The following is a 22905-nucleotide window of genomic DNA, read 5'->3' as shown; positions in this document are numbered from 1 at the left end:
TCAGGTAACACAGTGGCCCAAAGCAGAGAAGGCAGAAAGCAATGACAACATATCTATCAAATGGAAATAAGTCAAAATCCTGTGTTCACTTTAATTTTCATTGAAGACTATAACCAAAATAATGACATTAGGGCGAGGACAGAGCTCAATGGCAGAGCACTTGTCTAGAACCTATGAAGCCCCAGGTGAAACCAATGCCACGTAGAGGAATGGGTTAAATAAAACTAAAGACCAAGGCTACTCCTCAAGTATTCCCTGAAGAACATACATGGAGAAGGGAAACTGTATAGAAGAGGTGAAAGTGACCATAAAGAAACCATCCTGAACACATTTGTCAATCTAGATAAATGCTACCTATAGAAAGCCCTTCTGATATCACTTGAACTTTGCCATAGGGTTGTAAAAACATAAAGTTCAAACATCTTTGGGAGCAGGCTAATAGCAACTATGGAAAGGACAAATGCTGTGTTTGACGGAGGTGGGCAGAAGACGGGAGGCTGGGGAATGGGTGGGGCAGAAATGCATTTGATAAATAAGAAAGATGCTGCAAAGTCAAAGTATTGGGGGAAAAGGAAAGAAAGGCACTAAGCAGAAGCATAGAATAAAATGAGCCCCCAATAAATCACTGCGATCTGTGAAGTAAAAGTCCTGTTTTAAACTGCAGAGATTTCCATTTTTAGAGGCAGAAAATCCAGTTATGTGGGGTGTAATGGGGTATGTTTAAATAAAACTGATGTGGCTAATTTCCTAGTAACATATAGGAGAGGCCTGTGGGCAATATGGATGTGTCAACACCAATACAGAAAAGGGATTACCAAACTGATTCTATTTTGAGTAACAACAATGATACAAAAGATCAAATGTAGCCACAAGGGAAGCTGTAAAGGAGAACCCAGATGTAACAATACTAAGTCAGTATGCACCTAAGGTGCTGGGGTAAACCAGATAAAAGTAAAACTTGATGGGATTACAAGTAGCCCTTCTTAGTGGTCACTTCTACACAGGCCAGAACTGATAATGTAGCCAAAACACAGTAGTAGCGTTGAAGAGCTTAATGTCACAATGACATCTTGTTCGTGTGTGTGTGTGTGTGTGTGTGTGTGTGTGTGTGTGTGCGTGTGTGTGTGTGTGTGTATGTGTATGTGGTGTGTGTATGTGTGTATATGTATGTGTGTATATGTGTGTGTATGTGTGTGTATGTGTGTGGTATGTGTGGGTGTGTATGTGCATGTGGTGTGTGTATGTGTGTATATGTATGTGTGTATATGCGTGTGTATGTGTGTATGTGTGTGTATGTGTGTGTGGTATATGTATGTGTGTACACATACATGCCCGGGTATGTACACAGCATGTGACACTAATACTTTTACTTTCTTGACTCTTCTCAAGTTCACATAGAAAAAAATCTCACGTTAACCCAGCAGAACACAACAGTTGAGACCATCGTAGAAGTCATCAGCATACCTCTCCAGTCAAAATGTAATCGATGCTGTATAAATCTAAATATCAAAACAAAACACAGTTGTGGGACCTGGAGGGATGGCTCGCTGGTTAACAGGGCTTGCTTTTCTTGAAGAGGACCTGGGTTGACTCCAAGCATGCACACAGAGATTAACAACTAGGAGACCGTTCCAGGAGAGCTGGTGCCCTCTTCCAACCTCCACAGGCACCAAGCACTCACATAGCAAACATACATACAGACAGACATACTTACATACGTACATACATTCATGCACACATAAAATAAAATGAGCAAATCACTCACACAGCATACTAAATACATGCAGATGAAACACACATAAAATAAAATGAACAAATCTAATAAAAAATGAAATGTCTTGAGGAAAAAACAGTCTGAATGTGTTTATTAGTATGGTTTTTTAAATGTAGGACGATGACAGCGAATGCCTGTCTATCAAGGCTGAGAGTGAGCCTGAAGTAGGACAGAGGCAGCATTTCTCTTGGTGTGCATATCGCCACCACACTAGGGAACATCCTTTTGAATCACAGCAGCTGGCAAGGAGATTGGCATTGAATAATTCGACTTTATAAGGTATCTTTATTGACTCTAGAGGCTAAGCATGCTGTGATATGATCCAGTGATATGAATAGATTTTGTATTATATTTCATTTGTAATGAAGATTAATTCATATGAACGTAACATACCATGAACCAGTCTTGTTTGTGACACTGTCTTAAAGGTACAACATGTCCTAGCTCATGTTTTAGAGAGAATGAAGACAAAGAGGACCACTTAGGAGTTCCAGTCACTAAGGTAAGAAACTTATTCTGCCCTCTTCCCTGGGTCGTTTTAGCAAAAGTGCATGTTAATCTTGGAGCTCAGATGGTCACAAAACCTATGTATTTGATACCTAGTTAGGACAGCAGTGATTGTATGTGGTTTGTGGGAATTATCGCCCTTGTGAGGTGAACACTGCCATAATATTGAAAAATAAATGCAACAACGGATGATCCAAGCTTTCAGTTTGATGAGTAAATTAATAAGCCAAGGAAAACAGGAGTGAGAAAGCACCAATAGTAGAATCGAAGGCTGTAAAGATGGAGACCAATAAGCAAGAATGATTTTAAAAAATATATATATATAAGATCAAAATATATATATTTGATCAAGATGATGAGAGCCAAGAATAAAACTGTTAAAAGGAAAGGGGCACATGAATGCAGAAGGAGAACTTTAAGGCCTCTAAAAAAATCTTTAAGCAATAGTAAAAGTTCAAATGATACGAACATATAAGTGACCCAAAACTGACTCAAAAAATATGCAGTTAAACCAAATAGCACTATGACTGTAGATCTTAAAGCAATGGAGTCATCACCCCAAATCTAACCTATCTGTATAGCAAAACCACCAAACTCACAGGTAAATTTTTATAGCCCTACAAAGAAAACATGTTTCTATGTTGTGTGTGTGTGTGTGTGTGTGTGTGTGTGTGTGTGTGTGTGTGTGTGTGTGTGTGTGTGTGTGTGTGTGTGTGTGTGTGTGTGTGTGTGTGTGTGTGTGTGTGTGTGTGTGTGTGTGTGTGTGTGTGTGTGTGGTGTGGGGTGGGTGTGTGTGGGGGGTGGGTGGTGTGTGTGGGTGGGTGGGGTGGGTGGTGGTGTGTGTGTGTGGGTGTGTGTGTGTGTGTGTGTGTGTGTGTGTGTTGGGGGCTTACCAAGCACATGAAAATTCTACAAGAACTAAGTGCCTTGCTAATGGTAAATAAAGTTATCCTTTTGAAAGTTCATAAGCAGCAAACAAAACAGAAAAATAAATACCACTGCTGTCATTGTAAAGATGAGAACGCTGTGATGACAGTGTCCTGGTGTCATCTTTGTGATGCCTGAATTCATCTTTAGAAAGAAAGAAAAAATCTACCGCCTTCCTTTTTCAGACTGGAAACATATGGATGACCCTGAACATATGTGGTCCTCGGAAGAGAAAAGAACCTTGACCGCTCTGTTGGCTTTATTAGGTCAGAGCGCATGGCGGCGGGCACACGGTCTGTACAACATGAGATTTGAAGAACAAGAACTTCATCCCATGCCCCTCCCCAGATGGCACAGAAGCTTGGGACAAAGTAGACGAAGTGTGAGGCGAGTAAGTAGAAGGAGACGTTTTCAGAGATAAAGATCTCTAAATTCAGGGACATACACAACTTTTGAGACTCGTGTTTTAAACTTAAGGTAGCCCAAAGCCAAGGACAGACGTCTTCATGGGACAAGTGTTTTGCCTTTCAACAAATAGCAATAACAACAACAACAACAACAACAACAACAACACAATGTGTTTCCCAGACAACAAGATGGAGAACAGTAGAAATGCTGTGTCCTAACTCCAAGTTGTGGGGCCGAGAAAATAGAAAAAAGACAGGGGTAACCAGGACCACCCACCCAGGTAGGAAAAGCAAATGGAGCATCCTGGGCGAGACCCCAATGCTGTACATGGGGCATACAGAGAATCCTGGAACAAAGACCAGAATTCAGTTACTTTAAACACGAGAGTCACTGCTTTGTCCCTGAACCTTGAGCAGAAGTAGAATATACAGTCATAGCCACTCAGTTTCGGTAGGGCAAGCACAGCCCTCAATGGCCCAGTTCACGAAAGAAAGCAAAGCAGACAGTGGCAAGCATGGGAAGGGTCTGCACTCAGCCTCTTCCTCCAGATGCCTCTTACTCTCAGCTTAGAGCTGTATCCTTGCACATACGGTTCACTGGGGCAACCTGTGCAGAGTTTTCTGAAAAAAAAAAAAAAAAAAAAGAAAAGAAAAGAATCAACACATTGCCAGAAATATGTGTGCACAGTGAGAGTCTAAAGGGTAGAGCCATGAGGTCTTAAGGGAAAAGCAAGCTGGGCTAAAATCACTGCGCTCTTTTTTCTTCCCCATTCAACCAGAGTGTTCTGCACACGCCCATCTCATCAATTCTCTGATCAGGCTTGCAGGACATTTTATAGCCGCAAAACTACCTCTCTAGCCAAATAATGAGGACGTTGACTTTTCCCCCCAGTAACCAGATAAAGCAAGGAGAAGATAAGTTGACTTATGCCTTTTGTAAAACAAGATGAACGAGCGTGCTTTCTGATTTCTAAGGATGCCTCCAAGACCCGAAGCAATGCAATCTAGATAGCCGCTCTAAGTGCACCACTGGTATTTAAACCTCCTACAAGTGTTCTTAGGTGCAACCTGTTCATCCATGTTTAGATTAATCACTGGGAATGTTTCTCCCTGTTCTCTGAGCAGGTAGGTCCTGGCACACTGGGTACTTCCATTAAAATGCTCCAAACAGAAACCACGGTTTCTATATGAGCTGGCGTTTGTGTTGCCCCATAACCTCACGTCTCCGTGTGTTTTGAACTCCATCATCTTTCCCAAATGTGAGCAACTTAAGCTACCTACAGTAAGTGAACCACCCCCAAACAAAAGCTTTCAAGCACAAGGTCTAAAACAGAACCTGTCGAACTCTAAAATAAACCTTGCTGTTAAAAATCAAATCCTACAAATAAATAAAAACACCATTCGCTGACATTAACCAGACCCAAAGCCTATACAGCTTAATAAACTTACAGGCAGTTAGAACTGACATTAGACAGGTAAGCTGAGCAGTTACAATATGCAGTTCTTTTTTTAGTTCTAAGTCTGCATGGATGCTTTGGTCTTGCAGATAGCTAAGTGCATAAACTGTATTTGATATGTAAAATGTAAATATTTAACACAAATCTCCACGGTTTCTGTTTCAGAACTTATTTTCCTGGCCCATGAAATTGTTCTGCAATACCTGGGTGATCTTGCTCAAAAGCCAGAGAGAGAGAGGAGGTCTGGAGGAGATGGTGATGAGAGAGAGAGAGAGAGGAGGGTCTGGAGAAGAAAGACTTGAGGGCATGTGGAAAGGAGACTTTGGTATATCTGGGTATTTGCACATTCCTTCGGAAGCATCCAAGGAGGCAAGAGAAGGCTGGGTTGCAAAATAGGAAGAAAAGAGCAAAAGACTCCAAACAGATTTCCTTTTTAACTCGAAAACTCCACTTCCTCTTCTGAGATCTATTTCAAGGAGCCAGCACCTGACTACTTGAACCTCTCTCTGAGAAAGAGACAAGAATGGACAAGTCCTGTCATCTCTAACCTGCCCCAGTGGCCAGAGAAGTACGGAATTCAAGGAAGGCAGATGGACTGGGGAAATACACCTGCAACGTGTTTGAACTATGGTCAAACCCGACTTCATGAGGGCAAAGTGGCATGTAAAATGGAAGAGGGCCAGGGAGTTCAGGACCCTGGGCTAAGACTGTGGTTAAGAGAGACACGAAGGTGCATGCGCTTGAACTTTGACTCACGCAAGCATGGAGACTTTTAACCAAGTCCCACACAGTTAGGATGACGATGTCCATTAAGATGAGTGGAATACCACAGCTGAGTTCAGAGGACTCCCAAAGGCCACCCAAGAGAACAAGAGCTCAGGGATCAAGACAGAAGGCAAGAAGCACAGAGACAGCAGAAGACAGTGGAAAAGCAACAGAAGTGCCAGCTAGCACGGTGGCTGTCTGGAGCACGGTCACCACTGTCACCAGTGGCATGCCTGCCTTGACAACCTGGGTTAATGGACAAATCCACCCTCCTCTAATCCTCACTCCGGAACAAGCCTTCAGGGAGGACCAAAGATGAGGCATCCAACCCTTCTGCCTAGAACTGGGTCTCTCCATCCATCAGCAAACCTTCCTCATGTGTCAGCTTCCTCCTCCCCCAAAGCAGGGCCATCATATCTACCCAGGATGAGGGCTGTGAAAATGAGGGATAATGAACTTAAGTGCCCACTAGCGGCTGTTATTAGTGTAATTAATCTGATTAAAATAATCAGGGGTGAAGAACAGAAGAGGGTGTCAGAGCAGAAAAGTCCATAATGGAAAAGGTCACAAATGCAGCCCTCCTGGGGCTCTGACTCAGGCACAGGGGGAGACCCAGAGGTGAGCTACCTGTGTGCATTTGGTGGGTCAGACTTCGTCGGTCACAGTGTAAACTTTCCAGCCTTGGTTCCCTTCTCTCTCGGGTGAGAGTATTCACACCTGCACACCCCTACGGGGTGGGGATGCTGTGAGGGATATGGGAAGAGAGAGCATCTCGGGCTATTATTAGAGGCCATGAGCTTATGTGGCTGTTTGCTTGATAGGGAGGCCCATGTCCCTTACACCATTGCTCAGGTGGAATTAAAACACACAGCTAGTCAATCATGCCGGAGCCAGCAATTACAGACGGCAGAGTCATTATGTCGCATAGGACACCTTTGTTTATCACCATTACAGGCTAATGGATTTAAATCTAACCTTGGAAGTCAATTCCAGGTTTAGCTTGCAAGTTCCACACTCTTACAAACTCCCCCTGCCGCCTGCTTAGACCCATCCCCTTTCCAGTCTAGAATGCTGTTTCTGGTGAACAGTTCACACTGACCAGACTCCAGTCATCCTTGAAAACGGTCTGTATAGGTCTGGCCAGGATGTGAGCCCCTCATCTCTCCACAGCCACACTGCAGTTGCTATACTCCTCTGTCAGAGGAGCATTTCCTGTGTTGTAACCATGGGTGCCCTCTCCCCTGCTCATCAGAAAGGTTCCCTAGAATGGCTGAGATGTATGGAAACCCACATCCCACAAGGTGAATGCATAAAACATAGAAAATACCATGCTCTCCTCATCTCATACATTTTGAACAGTACAGCGAGAGAGATTAGTATTCTAATACTACATACGGAGTAAAACTGTGAGCGAGTGTTGTGATGGAGTGGTCAGGCTAACAGATGAGAAAACGGGCTCAACTTGGGGATGGTAGGGCAAGTGGGTTAATTATTTGTGGATAGTTGGTCTCCCTGGCTCCAGTTACCTCTAAAGAAGAGGCTTTCTAGACAGTGAAGAGCCCAGAGAGGAGGAACAGGGCACTGGCAAGCACTCAGGTGTCCACAGTCCCAGTCTAAGCACCTCATCAGTCAGGGGCACGAGGAGGGTGTGTGTCCTGCCAACACACCCTCTGCCGTCCAAGATCGTACCCACTTCCTCTCTGCTCTCTACTTGTAGATGATCCGCAATTCAGCTGTGCACTGCCTCACTCAGCATGCAGGTCTCCCTCAACTTTGCACAGAGCTGTCAAACTTGACGTTCAAAGCAGAAGTCTGCAGTGGGTCTCATGCTATGGGCCAGTCTTTCCCGGATTTCCAAGGCCAGTGTCGATTACGAACAGGAGATCTTTCAACCACAGGAGCTAATCTGTCTGTCCAAGGCTGCCTTGGTGCAGGAGGAGCTGGCCACTATCTGAGACCAATTACTTGCCTACTTGGCGGGTCACCCACCAGGATCCCTAGTCCGATCGTCCCCGCCCCCACCCACGGGTACAGTTCCTTACCAATCTTGGCCAAGGAAGCCAGTAGGATCCACAAAGTGATCTCGAAAGGGATTTGCACGTGGGGGTAATCCAGGGTGAACACGGGCAATCGACTTTCCTCGAACGGCGTCGTCCCCGGGGCCACCACACTGGCGGGGCTTGGCGGGTTGGAGCTGGCACCCCTGGCCCCGGGTGCGTCCAGCAGGGTCTCAGCCAGTGCGCCCGCCGGCACTGCCACCTGCAGAGACAGCAGCAGCAGCAGCAGCCAAGACAGTGGCGCCCGCATTCTGTGCGCAGTGCCTGAGGGGCCCATGGGGTCGGTGGCTCTAGGCGCAGCAGAGGACGCCAGTGTAGGGATCTGGGCACCCTCAGCGCATCGCTGGGGGACAGCGCTACTAACTCAACGGGATGGCGAGAGTACCACGCCACAGCCTCCACGGGGCAGGGGCCCTGCCGCCAGCAAGCTCGGTGGCTGTGAACCTCGCAGGGCCCAGAGGGTAGAACACAGCAACAGGAGGCCACAGCGCGGTCTCCGCCGCGCTCAGCCGCCCTCCGCAGGCGGCCGCCCTCCCATGCCTGGCAGCTACAGGCCCTGCCCGAGGCGGCCCGAGGGCGGGCGGGGACGGGGGCGGGGCGGGCGCGGCGCCCGGGTGGCGGGGCGGGAGGACGCGGGGACCCGGTGCGACGTGCACCTGCCGCAACCCACAGTCGACGCGGGAGCGAAGGTCGCGCCACTCTCTAGCCGGCACCGCGGACCAAGAGCCGCTGCTCCCGGGAGGCCGGGAGCTGTGGGTGCACTAGGTGCGCGGTGCGCACGGTGGCCTGAACTGTCCCCGCCCCGGAGGCAGCGTCGGCCGTCCATCAGGGCTGGGACCAACGCGACCCACGCGTCGCGCCCTGTCCCCTCCCCCCGCAGGCTCCTGCAAGGAGACACCCCGGGGCGCTGGCACGCGAGGAGGCGCCGCGGGCTCAAGCAGGGAGGCGACGCCAGGCGCGGCGGAACTGGTGAGCCTTGGCCACTGCCTGATGCTGCGGAGACCTACTTACCTAGTCGCTTGGGTCCTCGGAAAGAGAAGAGCTGCGCTTCGCTCCCCTCGGGAGAAAAGCACATTGAACACAGCCTGTTCTCTGCGCACCGAAACTCCCCGTTGAGAACTCAGCGCTCCCACGCTCCCCGCTTTTCCACTCATTGTAACAGTGTGGACTCCACTTTTCTTCCCTCCCCCAGTTTTGGGGAAGAAAAAGTCTCTGTTTTTAGGCTTCGGAGTGAATCTGTCTGAGGACATCAGAAACATAACTATTTCGTGGAAAACCAGTGATTTGCCTAGCTTAGACGGACTTGTTCGGCTAATTACAGGCAGGACGGGCTGCGGTTTGGAAAAGCGGGATTCTCCCAGCGCCAACTGGCCCTTCTCCGGAGCCCGACCTTCCGCAGGGGCCTTGCCAGGTGCCCTGCCTGCGATCCCACTGTCCCCGTGTTCTCACAGTGAGAAACTGAAAGGAACCAAAAGCAAACCACCTGTCTCACAGTTAAACCACGCCGTTTCCCCGTAAATCTATGAAATAAAATTCTTATCTTTTCCACATGGCTCTGCTCCTGTTTACACACCCTTCAGTCAGACACAGAAAATTCTCACAGAATCTGTGAGATGTCAGTCAGCAGAAGCCATCTGAGCCGAGGCAAGCAGGCAAGCATTTGAGCCTTTGGAAAGGCAGGGACCATTCTAGCCCGAAACGGAATGAGTCTCAGGGTTGATACAAAATCGACACAGAATGTCGCTGTTGATCTATCAGTTTTTCAGCTTTGAAATGAAACTGGCTGTGAAGAGATTACTGTTTTCTGGTAAAGATTCACCAAAACAGGCAGAGCTCAACCCCTTTTCCTTCCTGCTGTACATTTGCATATCAATGATCAACACACACACACACACACACACACACACACACACACACACACACACCCATTCTTAAAGTAATGTGCTTTCCTTCCTGAATGCCTGTCTCCCCAGAAGAGGTGCTGGGAAAGCACTTTCCCTTGAATTTTCGATTATCACAAATACCGAAGTTGGGAGGGAGAAATTGTATCTATTTTACAGGTGAAACACCGCACACACACGAACACCCTTCTAGATTAAATATCTAGAAGAAATCCACGCCGGGGCCTGGTCTTACCAAAGCTGGTTCCACCCCATACTACCAATTCTAGATTATTTATCAAATAGAACAATAAGGAATATTTTAGGGGTTGTTTAAAAAATATAATTCTTAATAGAATGAAGTTCTTCGGAGAATAAGCAGCCAGTTTCTGGGATGTGGTGATGACAAAAGGGGCCAAGCACACAGCCAGACAGTTATTCCTAGGAGTTGTGACATCACAGGGTCAGGGGAAACACACAGTCAGACAGTTATTCTTAGGAGTTGTGACATCACCGGGTCAGGGGAAGCACACAGTCAGACAGTTATTCTTAGATTTTATGACATCATAGAAGGGCAAGCACAATTCTGCTAGTCCTTGGCACAGTGACATCACAAGAGGGCAAGCACACAGTCAGACAGCTATCCCTAAGCATGAGGTGTTGAGAGCGACTGTGCATCATAGGATGAATGACAGCCCACATCACTGTCTAGAGTATCTACAGAGATCATTGATACACTGGAGTCCCTATACTCTATAAATCTCTGCTACTATAAAGACTAATAGGTTTGTTGTTTTTTTTTTTTTATAAAACTTGGGTAAATCTTTTTATTCAGTCTTGTGGGTGAAAGGGGGAGAGTTAAAGAGCAACTTTCTGGGGCTGGAGAAATGGCTCAGCCCATGCAGAGCCAGTATGCAGACCTGAATTTGAATCCCGGAACCTATGTGGAGTCAGGTACAATACTGCACCTCTGTAAGCCCAGTGCTCCTCTGGAGAAAAAGCTGAGACAGGAGAATCTCCAGTTGCTCCTAGGCCGGAGAGACTACCATATACACCAGTGAACAAGAATAGACCCCTTTCAAACGAGAGACAAGGCAAGGACTAACAAACACCTGAGACTGTCCTATGAACTCCAACCATGCATTATGTGTGTGCACACACACATCACACATATGAGTGATGAGTGTGGAGTGGTATTATAAGGCTGTGGACCCTTAGGAGGTGAGTTCTAAGGGTAGGAAGTTAGGTCATTGAGGGCAAAACCTTGAAGGGCATTTTGGGACCCTGGCACATCTCTCTGTTACTTCTTGGCTACCATGAGGTATGTAGTTTTCTCTGTCATGCCCTCTGCTGCTTTGCCACAGACCACGAAACAGTGGCATCAACTAACCATGGACTGAATGCTCTTCACTGAAAGCTAAAACAAACCTTTTATCCTTTATCCTTTTCCTTGCTATGAATGGGTGTTTGCCACAGTGAGGAAAGCTAATGTGGCATCTATGTTACCATTGGTTTGGCCATTTCTTCAAAGGGTCCTGTGAAGGAGGTTAGCCCCTGGGAACTCTGCTTTTAACTGTACCCACAGAATGAATGAAAGCAACAGTCAGATACTGTCTGAACTAACTTAAAACCTGTTCATGGCTTTTTCCGCACCGTTTAAAAAGACCATAATCCTACAGTGATTTTCCCAGTTTGACCTGTGTTTCTTCCTCCCACTCCTCTTCTCTAGCCCCTATGATCTATGAATGGTCTCACTAGCTCCTACCGCAGTGCCTTTTGCTCATTCTGTAACTGGTACAAAGGAGTTTTTGCTCACCATTGTCATACACTTTGCTGAGGTTTTTTTTGTTTTGTTTTTTTTTTTTTTTTTTTTTTTTTTTTTTTTTTTTTTTTTGAGGACTCAACTCAAAGGTAATGAACTCCAGGACGTCTTCGCTTCATGCCCGCTTTAACAATTCTTAGATACATTGGGGAGAGGGAAGGGGGGAGGGTTGGGAGGGAACACCCATAAGGAAGGGAGGGGAGGGGATGTTTGAATAACACTCAAAATGTATATAAGAAATACTCAAGTTAATAATAATAAAAAAATATATAAAAAAAAAAAAAGAATTCCAGGGGGCTGGGTGTGTTATCACTTCCACTGAGATGAAGGGGATGTGATTGCTTGTGAGTGGCAGTGGCCCCCTGGTGCCACAGCAGGGCGCCAGTGTTCTCCTTGCAGGGCAGTACCTAGTGTAGATCTAGTAAACCAGCCTGAGCTAGGTCACCTGGCAGGAACCAGAGAGTGACACTGTGCTGGACAATGCTGGCTCAGGGTCTGCATTGCACAATACCTAGGATGAGAAGCACTGGGGTTTGGGATTCCTCCACCCGTGTTTGGGGATACTAATAAGCTGTTTAGTACGTTTGTGCTGTCACTACGATCCTTGACATTAGGTCAGTTTTCCACTTGTACACTTTTGCCAGCATTCAGAAAGCTACAGATTCCTGTTACAGATTTTTAAATAGATGTTCAAACTGTCCTATCATGCTCTCCACAAAACCTAAAGATGTTGACATGTTAAGACACCACGCTATTCACATTCGTGAAATGGTCACATTTTAAAGTCTCCTTTCTTCCAAATGTATATAATCTAATGAGTAACCCTTAGCTGTGTAATGATCTTTCAATTCAAAATCTTTTTCTACGAAAAGCTGATACCCATATTATGGTTGGTGATGATTTTGTGGTCATTGCTATAAACTATAAACTAGTGTGTGTGTGTGTGTGTGTGTGTGTGTGTGTGTGTGTGTTATCCAGTTTTCGTCTTTGAAGACAGTATGTTTTATGTACCCTAGGCTGGCTTTGAACTTCTTCCCTTATCCTCAGGACTGCTCGAATAATAGGCAAGCAGCATCACACTCAACCTCAAGTTTGTTTTAAGAAGCTTAGTCAGAGGGATGGTGGTGCATATCTACAAGCTGAGGCACAAGGATGCCAAATTAAAGCTAACTTTATTTACATAGTAAGACCCTGTGTCAACAAAGAAGTGCAGGAATAAAACGGTAAATAAATAAATAGATGGAGAACAATTCAGCAGAAACGAGACCTGATCTAAAGCTTTCCCACTGTGTGAACTCTTAGTTAAGGTGAACAAAATTAACTGCACACCTCTCATTTTGACCAAAGCTATGTCTTTCACTCAACAGAGAAGTGACTTCTTAATGGATACTGCTTTCTGCAGACTTGAGTTCACAGGTAAAAATAATAATTTTCACACTGAATTCTCAAAGCACCAGGCAGGTAACCAATGAAATGACGTTGGTTACCCAACCTCTAAGCTGCTCTGTATTCTGCTCATCCTTCATAAAATGGGAAAGGTGGAGGAAAAAACTGTAACATGTAAATTATGTTACATTGTAACTTTGCACATATACAGTGTGACTACGTAAAGGGAAACAGGGGTTTACCACGCCTCATCTCCTCCCAGGTACTGTGAAGTTCCCTGTCACTGGAAGGATACTTCCTGCTCCTTACCTCTGCATGCATCATCTGAAATGCAACACAGAGACCTTCAGACCGCACCACGCGAGTACATGAAGGCACATCCCTCACCAGCTCACCAAATATTTAGTCTCTATCTATTTGGCTGTCACCAGCAATTAAAACATTCTCTGTGTCTTTGGACAAATGAAGAAGCCTAATGTGAGAGGCATGTTTCTGAAACAGCAGTGGAAAACAACATTTCTATACAAATAGGTACCCTGCCTGCTGGTCTACAATTTAACCAACCGTGACCACATCAGAAACATGATCAAACTGCTGGGGTTCGTGTTCCTTGGAAGTTCATGGTTTGGAGACTCCATACTCAGGTGAGCAGCTCTGGGAGGCGAGACATTGGATGGTGATTAGATCAAGCCCGGCTGTCATTAACAGGCCATGCAGAGAATAAGATGTCATCGGTTGCCTTGGGAGTGAGGATTGTGAGAAGTAAGCTCTTTCTGGCACACTTGTTCTGTCTCATCATTGTCGCGCTCTGCCATATTTTGAAGCAGCAAGAATAATAACCCATTCTTTATCAATTCTAGTCTGAGCCATTGTGTTATAGCAACCAAAACAAAACAAAACACAAAGATCCTTACAAACACAGTCCTAGAAACAGAGTAGAGAATATAGAGACTATAAAATTTAAAACACATCAGTCTTTAAAGCCAGTCCTGGTGCTTGCAGCTATGGCAGGCTGAGGCAGGGGAATGACAAGATGAACACTAAGCAACTTAGTGAGATTTTATCTGGAAATAAAAAGTTACAAGGGAGTTTTGGAGATGTAGTTCAATGATACAGTGCTTGCCTAGTGTGAGCAAGGCTGTGGTTAAGCCCTTAAGTCTTTAGAAACAAACACACAGACTCACACATATGCATTTGCGCATGCATGCACATGCGCACACACACATAGAAACAAGCACACACACGCGCACACACACAGTCACACACAGAAACAAACATACACATATATACACACATTCACACACACATATTCACCCATGTAAAAACATACACACGTGAACATACACATTCACACACACTCACATATATGTGCACAGACACACACAGAGACCAGTTTTCATTTTTGTACCTCTGTTGACTTCCTGCCTGCCCCTCAACTTAAACGTCAAATGTTTTGAGTCCTTTAAGTTCATTTGGAATATGTATTTATGCAGATCATGTTTAGTAAAGATCACCTTGATGGCCCAGACGAAGTTTCTGTGGGTTTCTGAAGACTCCTCATTAGAGGAGACCCCAAATAAAACCTGCAGTCTGTACCGCCCTGCAGCCCTGAATTCATATTCTTTGTATGACTGATATTAAAGCTTAGAGAATAACAATATTGATTTATAACTTACCATGCTCTATATTGTGTTTTGTTTGCCATTCATCTGTGTTTTTTATCTGTCCACCCTTTCCTCAAGTTAGTCATATAACTCCAACTTTAATACTTTTAGAGCCTAGTATGTTGGAATTATTCATCCTGTATATATAAAGATGTATCAGGCACACCTTGCCCTCAACAACTACAAAACATGGTTGAATTCTAGCAAAAGTGAACATAGAAGGAGTGTAAACGCTGAGGTGGGCTGATTGTCAAGCATTGTCTGTACCAGCTCTTTAGATACCCGTACCTTAAAACTATAGATACATCGCACAGGTCCACACAAGTAGACAAGATCTTAAATCAGTGATTTGAGCCCAGAATTATGCTTTAATATCATGTTTCGATCAAACGTTAATGATTTAGAAATGGCAAATGACTGTGATGACTCGGATGGTGATGGTGATGGTGATGGTGATGAGGGTGAAGGAGATGAAGGTGATGTGGATTTGAAGCTTCCTATTATTAGCTTACACATTGGAAAGGCTTTTTAAGCTCACAGCTTCAGGGACTTTAGTCTGGGGAGAGTGGGTCTGGCATGGGAGCATGGCAGGGTAGCAATTTATCTAAACAAATAGGATTGCCTGAAGGAGACTGAGAAGCAAAGAAGGAATGAAGAATGAATGAAGGAAATGCATGAATGAAATGAATGAACAAGAGGATGAAGCAAAGAAGGAAGAAGGAAGAAAGTGAGTGAACGAATGAAGTAAATGAATGAAGTGAATGAATGAACAAGAGGATGAAGCAAAGAATGAAAAATGAGTGAAGTAGTGAATGAATGAATGAATGAATAAATGAATGAGTAGATGAAGCAAAGAAGGAATGAAAAACAGTCAAAGCCCCAGGAGTCTTCTCCTCACATCAAAGGCTCTCCTGCCATGAGCTCCCACTAGACTCCTATCAGAAAGAATATGCACCTTTGGCAGGACATTGAAGATCTACCTATGACATCCATGGTGCCGTGTGATAAGCATTATTTCTAAAGCCCTAAGAAATAAGAAAACTGAGACTCAAAAAAGTTGTTACTTAACTCCTGTCAGTTGGTATCAAGTGGCAGGTCCCACTCTACTCTTCCTGGTTGCACACAGAAAGCTGTGGCAGCCCTTAGAATCTGAATGTGATAAAAGACACACATGCACACACATGCACACTCACATACATAAATACACAAACACACATACAAACATACACACAGACTGCATAAATACACGTTCAGATACACACTCAAATACACATACACACACACACACACACACACACACACACACACACACACACACACACACACTCCAAAGAGTATCAAAGATCTTGGGAACTTGGTAAGAAACAAAGACCTCAGAACAAAAGACCCTGGAGGCGAATCCATCCACACCAAGAGAAACATTCAGAAAGCTTGAGAAGTATAATCACGTGGCTTCTGTTTTAAATGACTCCCTCCTACTCCTGTACATAGGGGATGCTTAGAAGCAACAAGAACTAAGGTAGAAATGCAGTTACACCCTTGTGGGATGCAGGCAGGAATGGCACCAGGGACTGAATGTGGAGGTAAAGAGGACCTGAGGAGGTGGTTGGATGTGGGAGAGATTTAAATTCTATGTGTATTTTAGAGACACAGTTTCATAGTGTTTCTACAAATGTCAGATTCAGACTAAGAAATGAATCTCATTTGCTTTTTAAAAATTTTGTAACATTTTTACTTTAAGCATGCATATACATTTATAGATGTGGTTATAGGGACCAGAAGAGAGCATTGGATGCCTGGGCTGGAGTTACAGGTAGATTTGCATCACCTGATATAGATTCTGTGAACCAAACCCACGGCAAGTGATGTAATGCATCTGACAGGTCAATTGGAAGGTGATTTTTCTCTCAGGCACTGAAAGAGTGAAAGTTCCTTTTACTCTCCTGTAGAAAGGTGGGTACATCTCATGCAGATTCTTGTTCAGAATCTTTGTGGTGTTAAATATAAGATATAATGTCTTTTATGAAAGTGCAAATGTTTGCTACCTCTAAGGAGAAGTATCAAAGACAATTGAAATAGTTAGGTTTGGAGTCTAGTTGAGTCTAAGGAGTTTACACGTCATCAGCCTGTAGCTTGGTGTATTAAGGATGGATAAAATGCTTTTATGGTGACAGAAGAAATTTGAAATAGGAAGACCAATTTCCAATCCTAATTTTTGAGGATGGAAGACATATCTTAATCAAGATTTCTTTGAGCTGGGAAAAGACATGCCTTGAATCTGTACCTGAGGTGGCAAAGACATACCTTTGAGCTGAGGAGACCCACCTCTAACCTGGACCACACCTTCTGCTGGAAGATTTTATAAGGACATGGGAGAAGGAAGCTTTTCCTCTTTGCCTGCTGGCTTTCACCCTACTCATAAGTCCACTCTGTCACAAGCATTAAAGCCTACTTCTTCAGGATTCCAGTGTAAACTGAAGACCAGCTGAGACATCCAGCCTCCTGGATTGAATAACTACTAGGTTTCTGGACTTCTGTTCACAGCTGGCCATTGTTGTATCAGCTAGACTGCAGCCTGTAATCATTCTACTAAATCTCAGAGAGAGACAGAGACAGAGAGAGAGAGAGAAAAACAGAGAGAGAGAGAGAGAGAGGGAGAGAGAGAGAGAGAGAGAAAGAGAGACAGAGAGAGACAGAGACAGAGACAGAGACAGAGACATTGGAGAAAGATCATTCTATAAGTTCTGTTATTCTTGAGAACCCTGGCTAACACATAAATCTTGAGTCAAAAAAGAATTAAGAGCCAGTTAAGGTGCAAAACTGCAGTGTTAAAAGATTCAGTCTAATTTTCTTTTCCATCTTTATTAACTTGAGTATTTCTTATTTACATTTCGATTGTTATTCCCCTTCCCAGTTTCCAGGCCAACATCCCCCTCACCCTCCCCTCCCCTTCTCTATGGGTGTTCCCCTCCCCATCCTCCCCCCATTACCGCCCTCCCCCCAACAATCACGTTCACTGGGGGTTCAGTCTTGGCAGGACCCAGGGCTTCCCCTTCCACTGGTGCTCTTACTAAGCTATTCATTACTACCTATGAGGTCAGAGTCCAGGGTCAGTCCATGTATAGTCTTTAGGTAGTGGATTAGTCCCTGGAAGCTCTGGTTGCTTGGCATGGTTGTTCATATGGGGTCTCAAGCCCCTTCAAGCTCTTCCAATCCTTTCTCTGATTCCTTCAACGGGGGTCCCGTTCTCAGTTCAGTGGTTTGCTGCTGGCATTCGCCTATGTATTTGCTGTATTCTGGCTGTGTCTCTCAGGAGAGATCTACATCTGGTTCCTGTCGGCCTGCACTTCTTTGCTTCATCCATCTTATCTAATTGGGTGGTTGTATATGTATGGGCCACATGTGGGGCAGGCTCTGAATGGGTGTTCCATCTGCCTCTGTTCTAAACTTTGCCTCCCTATTCCCTGCCAAGGGTATTCTTGTTCCCCTTTTAAAAAAGGAGTGAAGCATTCGCATTTTGGTCATCCTTCTTAAGTTTCATGTGTTCTGTGCATCTAGGGTAATTCAAGCATTTGGGCTAATAGCCACTTATCAATGAGTGCATACCATGTGTGTTTTTCTGTGATTGGGTTACCTCGTTCAGGATGATACTTTCCAGTTCCATCCATTTGCCTATGAATTTCATGAAGTCATTGATTTTGATAGCTGAGTAATATTCCATTGTGTAGATGTACCACATTTTCTGTATCCATTCCTCTGTTGAAGGGCATCTGGGTTCTTTCCAGCTTCTGGCTATTATAAATAAGGCTGCTATGAACATAGTGGAGCACGTGTCTTTGTTATATGTTGGGACATCTTTTGGGTATATGCTGGGTCCTCAGGTAGTTCAATGTCCAATTTTCTGAGGAACCTCCAGACTGATTTCCAGAATGGTTGGACCAGTCTGCAATCCCACCAACAATGGAGGAGTGTTCCTCTTTCTCCACATCCTCGCCAGCATTTGCTGTCACCTGAGTTTTTGATCTTAGCCATTCTCACTGGTGTGAGGTGAAATCTCAGGATTGTTTTGATTTGCATTTTCTTATGACTAAAGATGTTGAACATTTTTTTAGGTGTTTCTCAGCCATTCGGCATTCCTCAGCTGTGAATTCTTTGTTTAGCTCTGAACCCCATTTTTTAATAGGGTTATTTGTCTCCCTGCAGTCTAACTTCTTGAGTTCTTTGTATATTTTGAATATAAGCCTCTATCAGTTGTAGGATTGGTAAAAGATCTTTTCCCAATCTGTTGGTTGTCGTTTGTCCTAACAACAGTGTCCTTTGCCTTACAGAAGCTTTTTACAGTTTTATGAGATCCCATTTGTCAATTCTTGATCTTAGAGCATAAGCCATTGGATTGTTTTTGTTCAGGAAATTTTCTCCAGTGCCCATGTGTTCGAGATTCTTCCCCACTTTTTCTTCTATTAGTTTGAGTGTGTCTGGTTTGATGTGGAGGTCCTTGATCCACTTGGACTTAAGCTTTGTACAGGGTGATGAGCATGAAGATCCAGTCTAATTAAGTGTGTCTTTTGCATCTGTAATCATTCACACAGGATAATCACAGAGAGAGCAAAGATCAGATTTAGCATTTGTGGTTTCAGTAGGCATTTAGGGGAAAGCAAGAAAGGGTAGAATAGATGTGAACTGTTAGCAAGATAAGGAGGAAAGATGGCCTGTGTTTGGGTAGCCAGCACCCCATGAGGGTACCAGTCAACTGTGAGTGCCAATACAGACAGAGTGACCCCCTTGGGGGTTTTGAAGATGGGCAAAGAGGAGATTCAAGAATGGACTGTTTTAGAGACGGCCTTGCCCTTGTGCAGCCTTGTTATGAAGGTTTATGTATAGTCTTATTAAAACTTGTCAGGTTGATGTCCCTGGGAGACCTGCTCTTTTCTGAAGGGAAATGGAGGAGGAGTGGGTCTGGGAGAAAGGAGGGTGGGGGTTCTGGGATGAGAGGAGGGAGGAGGAACTTCAGCAGAGATGTAGTATGTAAGAGAAGAATAAATAAAAAATGGGTTGTTTAACATTTGAATGTATGTTATATTAATTATATTAATATTAGCTATATTAATGGTTCCTTTGCTTTATAGGGAAAATGATGCAAGGGTTTAAGACAATTTACTTGTGAAGTCCACTCATCTATTGACAGACATTGCCAAGTGGACTGTGTGAAAGAGTGAAGCATATTTTTTTAGCTATTCCCATCAACTACATTTGCCAAGTTAATCAATAACAAAAATTCAGTTACTTGAAGACAATGAAACTTAGCATCTAGCCAGGGTTCAAACAAGTTTTACATAAATCAATGAAGCTCTCTCAAGGAGCCTCCATAACCACTGCTTCTGTGGAGAGATGGGCAATAGGTAGAGGAGAATCCCCCAAAGCATGAGGTCCAGTTAACCTAGCACACGTGATGAGATTACAAATGCATGCTACCATATCTGGCTTTACATGGGTTTGGGGATCCAGACTTAGAGCTTCACACTTACAGTGCAAATGCTCTGTCTTCTGAGCCATCTCTGTGGCCCCTCATGTTTATAATTTCTCATTGGCACTAGGGGAAATTATCAGAAATTATATAAAATAGTGCAAGGTGTAGTTATCCAGAGTACTCACCCATCCATGTATTTAATCTACGGTTTGCCTCTGAATTTACAGGTAACCTGGACAAACAAGACCAAGAGCCAAATCATATTGGGGGTGTAAGGAAGAAATTAACTCAAAGGGCTGAATGGCTTGATGGGTTAGGCACACTTTTGTACACATAAGGACTTGAATTCCAGAACCCAAGTAAAAAGCCAGGCATGGCTCCAGACACCTGGAAGTCCAGCATTGAAAGGCAGGGATAGACAGATACCAAGAGCTCGCTGGCCAGTCAGTCTACCAAAGAGGACAATCTCCCTGTTCCCAGAGAGATCCCAACTCATGGCAATAAACCCAAGGGCAAAGAGGAAGACACCTGATGGTCTGGTCTGGTCTCTTCATATGTCTACATGGGTAAGCATACCTACATGTTCACATTTATATACCACACACACACAAGCAACATATAATATACCTACATACAACATATATATATATGTGTGTGTGTGTGTGTGTTTATATATATATATGTATATATTACACACACAGCACATACACAACATACAGATACACACTCTTTCACACATACATACACTCCACATATGTCCCACACAAAGATACACACTTTCTCTTACACACACATATACACTGCACATACACAACACACAAAGGTGCACACTCACACAGACTTTAATTTTAGTCCTACAAGAGTGGATTTTGGACCTAGTTGGGTTTTTAAGCCTCTTTAGGCTTAACTTTTAGAGTAAATTCATACTTATTCAAACTCACATCTAGCAACCAGAGAGCTGTGGCACAGTTGCTAATCTCAGGAGTTCACAGCTCAACGTGCCAGGAATTCTGCGCAGTCCTTGAAGTTAAAAGTCAGCAGAAAGGGCTTCCAACAGCACTTTGTTAGGGACGCACCACCAGAGATATCAAAGGGCCGCTGTCGAGAAGTCACATCGTCAGGGACACTATTTTCCCAGATGCTTTGTTTAGTAGTAATGTCTCATCACGGGTGCTAGCCAAATGACTCAGGCTTGAGATGGAGCCAAACGCCACTGAAATAGAAAGGGCTCAGAAGCCGTCTTGGTGGCACTCACAAGGGACTGTGCCAGTCTCTGCACTACTCACAGTAGAACTGGAGAGAGAAAGGCAGCCTCACATATATCTCTTCTGATGAGTAGCCTTCAGCCCAACCCCTTGTATAAATCAAACTCTGGATACATCACTGGAAAAGGAAAAAGGATTGTGTAGGCATAACACTTCTGCAGCCTACTTTTAATAAGGGTTCAACGTCTCCTCTACCCTACCACCCACCAGTTATTAGGATATGGGGGAAGTGGACCTGTTCAGCAATAGTTCTCTGGGGGTGAGCTCAGTCTTCTTTGGCAGCAGTTCAGTCCCATAGCAAACACCAAATACCACTCAGCAGGCCAGTCCTCTTGGCCGGCAGACACCAGGCACGAACCAGCAGCTGTAGTTCAATCCCGAAGAAACCGCCAGGCTCGCCAACTGGACTGAGGTGAGGCCACCGAAGCAGCAACTGCTGTAGGAACCTCACAGGCAGTTCTTGGGTGAGTTTTCCTCAGTGTTGGAGTGAATCACAAGTTGAGTGCAACAATGCTATGTAAGGCAAACCAATACATGCATGTCAGGGCGGAGCAAACAGAACCAAAGCACGGTGCTCTTCTCCCACTGTCTGTGGGGTCATATTTAGACTCCTTCATCAAGGGTCCTTTCATGTGTTTGCTATATCAGAACATCCCTTCCCCTGTGTCTGCTTCAGGAAAACAGTCTTTCCGGTGTTTGCTCTAGCAGGACAGCCTTTCACCTGTGTGCCCCAGCAAAACAACATTTGGTATAAATAACTTCCGTTTCCACTTCATGTAAGAACTGTCCCTTTCTGTATCATTAGCAATCTCTATACACTAGAAACTATTGTAAAAACCATCACATTGTCAACAAATGGCATATGTACAATAAAGTCAAATAATCTAACAGAATAACCTTAAATTTCTATCAATAAAGAATACTTCAGGACTGTTAAAAAAAAAAAAAAGAGGAGTCCTTTCCTTCCTTGGGACAGTTGACATACACTTGTGTCTGCTGTATATACTGGCACATGCAAACCCCAAATCATTTCCATCCTGGAAGCTACATTTTCAGGTGGAGAGAATGAGGTCCTAAAGCATACAGACCCTCTCAAAGCTCTGCACCAAATACAAGGGAAGAATCTACCTCCTGGCTCCCAGTGTGTTCCCGTCTTTTTCGCTGAAATAAGACTGCTGTCTTGATTATACCAATGATATACCTTAAACATTTCCTTTATCTGGCAATTAAATAAAAGTTTTTTTTATCCGAATAAAAGTATAATCATGGATGTTGGTGAGACATCCGGATATTCCACAATATTACTTGCCATTGGGAAATGCAGCAGTCTCTCTGTTTGACCAACTCTAATTTGAAAATAATCTTCCAAAATAATTTGCTTCTGTGCTGGAAATGGAGCTTCCATCTCAAAATAACACAAGGTAGCTATGTGGGTGGCGTTGTCGTTTCTTTTGATATTTTACATAACCGAGGTACAATGATTTATGCTACACAGGATGGCGCATGGGTTATGTACAAGCGTAAACT

The 22905-nt window shown here is 44.3% G+C and overlaps 1 protein-coding gene across 1 annotated transcript in view; it reads right to left on the bottom strand.

Annotated features, from left to right (window-relative positions):
- Positions 1-8758, bottom strand: part of Slc9a2 (solute carrier family 9 member A2) — an 83057-nt gene extending 74299 nt beyond the window's left edge. The window contains exon 1 of the mRNA XM_032901019.1: positions 7880-8758. Within this exon, the coding sequence (XP_032756910.1) occupies positions 7880-8171 (292 nt within the window). The 5' untranslated portion in view covers positions 8172-8758. The remainder of the gene's footprint in view (positions 1-7879) is intronic.
- Between the last annotated feature and the right edge of the window lie 14147 nt (positions 8759-22905).

The sequence above is a fragment of the Rattus rattus genome, chromosome 4 (assembly GCF_011064425.1).
Source record: "Rattus rattus isolate New Zealand chromosome 4, Rrattus_CSIRO_v1, whole genome shotgun sequence".
Classification (NCBI taxonomy): Eukaryota; Metazoa; Chordata; class Mammalia; order Rodentia; family Muridae; genus Rattus; species Rattus rattus.
Note: the sequence above shows the minus strand (reverse complement) of the source record. Positions and strands in the feature narration are given on the sequence as shown.